Raw genomic sequence first — 8,407 nt, 5'->3', positions numbered from 1 at the left:
TCTCATGCTAGCTAGCTCCCACTATTGCCCTATTTCAAAATAGTTCCCCTTGCCTTCACTGTAGCTTCCTTGCAACAAAAACATTGAATGTGTACGTCCCTTCCCCTATTCAATGGCAGCTCACTTCAAGAGCTGCGATTCCTGTTCACGTCTCCCGACGACGTTGAACCAAGCTGGGATCCGAGCAGCAGCTCTGTGGAGTGAATTCAAACCCAATTCACTGCATTCCCCATCCGTGTGGAGACGTTGCAGGCATACTGTAGCATTCTATACTAGAATATGGCATGACGCAGGCGCTTACAGTACTGTACAAATCTATATTCTATATGGGCATGTGTCTGCAGGCGCCGAAGTACGAGCGGAAGTGAACGAGTTTTATAAACTATCAATACCGCGTGCTCAGCCAACTTGCCATTGTCGACATCGCTGGGGGCATGAACCAATGCAAGTGGACGTTTTGTGTTGTGGCATTCTCACAGATTACAATGCTCGATGCTAATCCAAAGGGGCTAGATAAGTGCAAGTGGGTGTCTTTTCTGTCGTAGGACGCTCACAGATTACAATGCTAGGTAGTAACCCAAATGGGCTACATACAGCACTCTAGACTCCAGAGGGTGGTGTGTGCTTCTCCCGATTTTCCCATGCATGTCTTGTGGAGGAGAAAAGTCAACGGCCAACAGTACAAAGTCTCGAATGTGAGGGGATGATGTGGTGCTAGGTGCCCTTTTCACATTTGGTTTGTAAATGTCTTTAGGGACCTCCCTTCTGATGGGATGACGTGGTGCTAGGTGCCCTTTTCACATTTGATTCGTAAGGGCCTTTAGCGACTCCCCCTCTCATGTGGGAGAGCATGGAGGACAGGTGAGAGACAAGACCTTTAAAGTGTCAAAGGTATAAAGGTGCCCTACCACCACATCATCCCCTCATTTTTGGACTCTTGAGGCTTGTTAGTGTTGGCCTCCTCATCATGCTCTCCATCATTAGGGAAAATATTCTTTACTAACCAGCAGCAACAATTCCTCCTCTTGTTCAAGTCAACCAGCAACTTGAACAAAGAGGCCATGTAAATTGGATTTAAATTAACACTATTTATAGAATCTTATATACCACAAATTTTCCTTATGCAAACCGATGGTTTTTTAACTCCAGGTGACATAAAGTTAAAGGGAGGCATCCCTTTCTTGAACAACGGATGCCCTTATAGAAGCATAGAAAACAACGTCTAAAGTGCAGGAGCTCTACAAGAAGCTCACAACAGAGAAAAATGGTAGACCTTGCAAACAAGAACATGCTAGAGGTGAAAGCAGCAACAACAGCCATTGGGATATGGAGAGATTTTGGCATCATTGAAGAGGAAAAATATGCTCCTCTTCGAGGAGAAGTTGCCTTCTTATTGGGAAATTTAGGGTAGACAGAGAAGGCCAAGATGATAGTTGAGGTCCAAAATGCTTTCATGTATTGTTGCTTGTTTTCAACATCTCATAGGTGTTTGTCATAATATGCTATAGTATTGCAATTTTGCTTTGAAATATAACAGAAGTTGCATCTCTCTATGGTGTCTTTGTGAAGAAGTAGCAATGATAGTGTCCCATGGAAGTAAAGAACATTGTGTACACACATGCTTTCATGTATTGTTACATGTCTCATACGTGTTTGTCATGTAATGGTGTGGTCTTGTAAATTTTCTTTGGAATATAATGGAATTTTATGGTGTCTTTGTAAAGGAGTTGCAATGATAGTGGCCCATGGTGTCTAGTGCTCAACATCTCATAGGTGTGACAGTAGAGAGAGAAAGAGTAGATAGAGACAATAAGAGTAGAAAGAGTAGATAGAGACAATAAGAGTAGAAAGAGTAGAAAGAGTAGATAGAGACAATAAGAGTAGAGAGAGAAACTACTCGCCTCAACACCAAAAAGCGCTCGCTCAAAAATGCTCACCTCCACACCAAAGAAAGAGGAGGTTCTTGTATGGTTTGTAGTGGATATGATGGATTTGGAGTAGGACCCAGCTTTGCATTAACCCCTATTGTGGTTTCCCACAACTCATATGAAATAAAGAATTGACCTAATCTTGAACTTTAAGAGAGTTTAATTTTCCCCATCCACCAACTTTTCATCACCATAGGATGGAATGAGCAGCTAGGTTGGTCCATCTCTCCATTATGTATAGGTTGGTCCAACTCTCCATATACGCCTTCAATTACCAAACTTCAAAAACAAGCTTTACGTAGAAATGTGCTTAAAATTCCCACATGAAATGGCATTGAATGCTTTGAGTACATTTTATTGGGTGTGTGGGAAATGTATTTTAGTGAGCACATTTTATTGGGTGTGTAGGAAAATGCTTTTTCTCTAGTGGGCTCAATGCACTCCTCATTCTTCTTGATGGTGGCCTGCAAGAATGACATTTTCTTTTCGATGTGTTTAATGGAATACTCTAAGCATTTTCATATAGTTAGATTTTAGCTTTCTCTCCACATGTGGCAGGCCTTCAAATTGTGTGGTTCCCTTGGTATCTATTGGATTATTGGTTGAGATGAAAGTATCATTAACTTTAGTTTTTTAATTCTTTCAAAAAGAAACATGTGTATATAACATAGGCAGTGTTGTCTATTTTTCGTAAGAAGATGGACAATAATCAATGTTATTATTATTGGGCTAAAGCTTATGTTTTGACAAATCATGTGAATCTAGGGGATTTTAGTAAGAGTAACTTGTGCTGCGAGTTTACTTACCCTCATGGATGCATCATTGCCTTAAGGCCTAGTGAGCCTTACTAGAATCAAAATCTATAAAAAATAGATCTTATAGCTATCTAGTCTACTAATCAATCCTTTGTGGAAGAGTGTCAAATGTGCATCTAACTTAATAATCCACTTGAATAAGCATGATGTTTCAATGTGGATATTTTTATCTTTGATTAATTTTAAGAAATGTTTCTACTTGGATTTTAAAGTGTCAATGGAGGCTCATCAATAAAAAACATGAAAATTATTATATGAATGTCCCTTCAAGAAGAAAAACCATGCAAATTAGTATGTATATGTCTCTTCAACAAGAAATTTCATCTTTCTCACACACACACACACACACACACACACACACACACACACACACAATGTTCAATTAGAGATGTTTTCTCAAAATATCATGAGAATGATCTTTTTATTTAAATTAGAAAATCCATAAATTAAATTAATTTCTTTTAAGATGAAGCTTAAAAAAACAAGGAAAAACTATCCTCCAAAGAATGCATGGGTGTGCTTTTACAAACATTGCACATACATGGAAAGGACGATGCTTTGATTATGTTTTATAATGGAAATAACTACATGAAGAAACTATACACACCATTCTAATTGTTTTAATAATGCATGCAACCATGCAATGATAATATATAAATATTTAGGGTGAGTTGGGATAACAAGATGAAAAATATAACTACTTCAATTATTTTTGCATTTTTATGGGTGTGCTTTTATAAACATTGCACATAATGAAAAGATTGATGCTTTGAATACGTTTATAATGGAAAAATTGGAAGAATAAATTTTAAACCATTCTAATTTTTATAATAATAGATGATTACATGTAATGTTTAAATGCTAATATATAAAACTATTTTGGTAAATTGGGTTATGAGGTGAAAAATATTATGAACTCAACATTCTTTGCATTATTAATTTAAAGGCTTCTATAATTATTTATCTTCTTCCTTTAGTAGTAAAATATGCTATATTAACCCATATTTGTTCATATTACTTTTGATAGAAAACCAAGAAACATTATTTGCATTGTTAATGTGAATTCTATATAATTATTTATCTCTTTTCTTTACTAGTGACAAAATATGCTATCTCAACCCATATATGTTCATATCTCTACATATTACTTTTGATAGAAAACATAGAAACACATTTTAAGTACATTCCAATTAACCTTGTAATGAATGTAATGTAACTTAATGGCCAAAAGTGTAGGGAATTTAAATTATAGAAAGGACCTAGCATAACGTATCTATAGCACATGAGTATCTTTTTAATATCCATGTATGCGGAGTTTATGATGATGCTAGAGGCGAGTGTTATCACAATGGCACATTGATGTGTAAGCTTAGGGTTTAAACCTTCTTGGCATCTATACTAATTAATTCTTTTACAAAAGTAAAATAAAATAGATAATCCTTCCAATACATTATTCGTTATTTGGTATTTTACTAGTATCTGAATAGAGCATATGTGATCCCTTTTGAAGCTTCATTACATAGGACAAGGTATTATATAAACTAGTATCTAAATAGAACATATGTGATCCATTTTTTTAAATCTATTATGAAACTTCATTAGAGAGGACATGGTATTGTTATATAAACTATGTTACATTTTTAGGATGGCATATGAGTCTATTGGGATTTGGAATTATGGTGTGACTATACTAAGTTTAAGAGTGTGTCACTAATTTGATGCTATCAATAGTAGAAGGGTAGCACAAGTGCACCCTAGAGTGATTTGTGACAAGAAATATAGAGATGAAATTAATAATAATTTCCCAAGGAAGGAGAATGAAAGTGTGGTCATCAAAACTTAGCTGATTTGGAGAGCGTACAAAGGATCCCAATAAGAGAAAATATGCCATTTTAAGTGAATTTTCGGAAAGCTAGAATAGTTGTGCCATTAAAAGCCAATGAAACTGATCCCCTCCCTAAAGCCTCTCTCTCTCTCTCTCTCTCTCTCTCTCTCTCTCTCTCTCTCTCTCTCTCTCTCTCTCTCTCTCTCTCTCTCTCTCTCTCTCTCTCTCTTTGCCACCTTGTGCATGCTAGTGCACTTGTAAGCATGTCTTCAAAGAGATTAAGATTAGAGCTCTTTTCATGGGAAACACACATGATTATGTAGATCGAATGTTTACAATGTTTTTAGTACCATTGGCAAAAGGAAGTACTTCTAATCTACTATCAATTTGTCAAGTTTTGCAAAATGCTTATTATCCAAGTCCTTGCATTGAAATTATGGAAGGAATATTTGATTTTTAATCATTTGCAAAGGGAGGAAGAACATTTGTACATGCATTCAAACAATTGAGCAACCTTGGCTTTCAACACCAAATTAATATTAAAGTAAGCCCAATTGATGCTACTTTCAATTGAGCAACCTTAGCTTTCAACATCAAATTAAGATTAAAATAAGCCCAATTGATGCTACTTTTCCCTCTCTCTCTCTCTCTCTCTCTCCCCTCTCTCTCTCTCTCTCTCTCTCTCTCTCATGCACACACGCACACATGTCTTTCTCATGGAAAATGGGTCTTGAGGATCTACTACCACCTTAGACATCACAAACACACGAGTTTGAACATATGAGGATGCAAATGCCATTTAAACCTAGGTAAAGCCCTAATGCCAACATTTGGCACAAGGGTGCACTAGTCTCACAAAGGTCCATGGCTAGTAAAAATGGCATTTAGATCTTGGGTCTGTCTCATTGTTGGGCTCTTTGTTAGGCTAAACATGTGCATGTGTGTACTTTGGTGCTTTTTGGGGGGGCTTGGTTAACTTGGTCAAGCACATCCAATGAAACTTGCCATCCCAATCCTAATCGTATTTGGTAAAGTTAAGATTTCATGAGAAAACTTGGCCATTTTGTCATGATTACCTTAGTAGGTATGTGTGGGAATGTGCTTACACTGAATGCTTTGAGTACATTTTATTGGGTGTGTGGGAAAAGGCTTTTAGTGGGCTCAATGCACTCCCCATTCTTCTTGATGGTGGCTTGTTGGAATGGCATTTTCTTTTAGATGTGTGTAATGGCATACTCTAAGGATTTTCAAATTTAGATTTTAGCTTGTTGGACTTAATATTTCCTACGGGTAGGATTGCTGAAACCAATGTATGAGAGCCTCCTCTCTACGGAAGTGTTAACGCCGGAGCCTATGGCGAGGGTGATAATCAGGAAAACGAGAGCAAGAATGAAAAGCCGAACGGATTTTATCCGACGCCGACGCTTGGACAAGGCGAGGAAGGCTTCGAGGGCCGCGAGCTCAGCCTCAAGGCCACTGTAGAAGGCCTGCGCGTCCTTCAGAAAAGACCCAAAAGAGCAAACAAGGTCAGAGGTCTCGCCGAGGAGCGTGGGAAGGTCGCGGTGCTGCGGCCGCGCCGCTAGCGCCTGCAGGAGCTCCGCCCAGAGGTTTGGCATGTTGGCGTTGTAGTAGCACATTTTGGACTCCAGCTTATCGGACATGAGGCGCAGCAGTCCGGCGCACCATAGGAGGGGCCGGCGTGACTGAGGGCTCGGGTAGCGTAGACACGCCTGCAGCAGATGGTCCGTTAAGCCTGCGGAGAGTGCGGTCATGCGCTCGCAATACTGAGGTAGGCCGAGCGTGATTAGCGAGAGGAGGAGGTTAAAGGAGTGCAGGGTGGCGTCGTCACGGTGGCGTTGAAGGTGCGCTGGAAGCGGCCTCGGGCTCCACAACGAAGTCGCAACCATGGCGGCACCAGAATCTACCCTTTCAGGATAGTGCGGCCTGTATAGAGAGACGATCGTTTCCTCTCTTCCCATGCTGTTCTAGCCACTGGCCTGCATTTCCTTCCCTTCTGGGACACAAAGGGTCGCACCTTTTCCTAAGTTGGTCGAGCCCATTCAATTCAACTCATAACTCAGGAGACGATCACATGGTCGAAGACTTTCGCCCATAATTTTTGTATTAAAAAAATCCATTCAATAGTCATGCATATTTTTAAGTGACCCTTTAGCAAGATTGTGAAAAACCTCTTTAAAAAACCTATTAGAAGATGCTAGCCTCTAGGAAGAAGTGTAAGACACTGAGGAGTATTTTGATTCCAAAGAAGGGAGTGGTAGTGCAAAGAAGAGGTTTTTAAAAAAAGATTGTTGCTTACAAGTACAAAATGTGTTAAAAAAGAATTCTTTTTTGCCATTTTTGTGGTCAAAATGGCAAAGCATTGTCAAAATTGCCAATTAAAGGTTAGCCCCCATTAAAATGGCATCCTTTTAACCATCCTCCATTTTTACCTCTATCTTGTCTTCCTCGTCTTGATTGCTTAAACCATGAACATGCACGACAATCGGTTGCATATTCGAGAGATACGGGAGATAAGGTTTTCGAGAGAACGAGTGGAGGAATGGGGACTGATATTCGAGGCGATTTATTTATTTTCCACGTGTTGTTGCATGCAACCGTGCTATGGCTGCATAACATGAAAGCATGCCTTGCGCATGCAAGCTGCATCGCGATGGTTAGCAATTGGGAGCATCCGAAGATGGCGGGAGAAGGAGGATGGGGAGAATGGGATGTAGAGGAAATGAAGAGGGGAAGTGATAAGCAAGAAGAGATTGAGGTCAGAGGAAGCGTCAGTTTGATTGGATCTCAGAGCGGTTGAAAGAATAGCAGAGCGGACTGAGAAACTTTGACATAACAAGGTATGCATTAGATCTTGCCTGAGTCAAGAGACAAATAGGTGAGTTCTCTATGAGTAGTGCAATATTGTTCTGTGCGGGGAAATCACCTAGCAAATCAAAGATGGGAAGGTGGCTGTGAGAGGAAGTATTTCATGAGAGAGCAATGGCACGGGTCTATTACTTGGGAGGAAAGGGGTTCTTTAATGTGCTCTTTCTGAGGAGTTAGATGGTGGTTGATTTATTTGCAAGAGCCCCGCTTTTCATGGGCTCAAAGCTGATACATGTGCATGCCCTTTGACCCTACTTTTCATGTTAATCGTAGCCTCAGAGAAGCATGCCCTATTTGGATTGATATTACAAGCCTCCCCCCCTAGCTGAGACCGACCTTGAAAGAATTGGCTGGCGCACTGGGGCCGGTACTTTGTCCCCAATGAAGAAGATAACGGTCGACATTCTAATAAAATATGTGTGTCACCGTGACGCCCCACAGCCCCCCCCCGGCGACGTGCCGTGACGCGTTGCGATGTCGTGACGCCCCCGCAGCCCCCCCCTCCGGGGCCGTGCCACAACCCCCCCCCCCCCCCCGGGTGCCGTGCCGTGCTGCCCCGTAACCCCCCCCCCCGCCCGCGGCGCGGTGCCGTGACGCCCTCCGCAACCCCCCCTCTCGTGCCGTGCGCTACCGTCATGCCTTGCAGCCCCCCCCCCCCCCCGGTGCCGTGCCGTGACGCCCCGCAGCCCTCCCCCCCGAGAGAGAGAGAGAGAGAGAGAGAGAGAGAGAGAGAGAGAGTGTGTGTGTGTGTGCACTTGAAGCTTGTTAAGGCTATTTATATGCTAATAAGGCACCTTTGAGTGCTAGTTAGCATTGATTATACTGCTTCTATTAGAGCTTTATATGAAAATAGGGCAACTGTAAATATAAGCACTACTACATGTTAGCCTAATACCGGGGCTTATACCGGCGCTATTTAACGGGGTCTAAAAAAGCCTCGTCATCGGTATAAG

At 41.1% G+C, this 8,407-nt stretch overlaps 1 protein-coding gene across 1 annotated transcript; it reads right to left on the bottom strand.

Moving 5' to 3' along the window:
- Window positions 1–5,691: 5,691 nt before the first annotated feature.
- LOC147616040 (uncharacterized) lies at window positions 5,692–6,535 on the bottom strand. Its single transcript, XM_086778059.1, has one exon. It carries the CDS (start codon window positions 6,473–6,475, stop codon window positions 5,843–5,845), a length of 633 nt encoding a protein of 210 aa, XP_086634185.1. The 5' UTR covers window positions 6,476–6,535; the 3' UTR covers window positions 5,692–5,842.
- Window positions 6,536–8,407: the final 1,872 nt, after the last annotated feature.

This window comes from Cibotium barometz, chromosome 39 (assembly GCF_041138505.1).
Source record: "Cibotium barometz isolate CiBa-2024 chromosome 39, ASM4113850v1, whole genome shotgun sequence".
In the NCBI taxonomy this organism is placed as follows: domain Eukaryota; kingdom Viridiplantae; phylum Streptophyta; class Polypodiopsida; order Cyatheales; family Cibotiaceae; genus Cibotium; species Cibotium barometz.
This window is presented reverse-complemented; position numbering and strand designations above follow the sequence as displayed.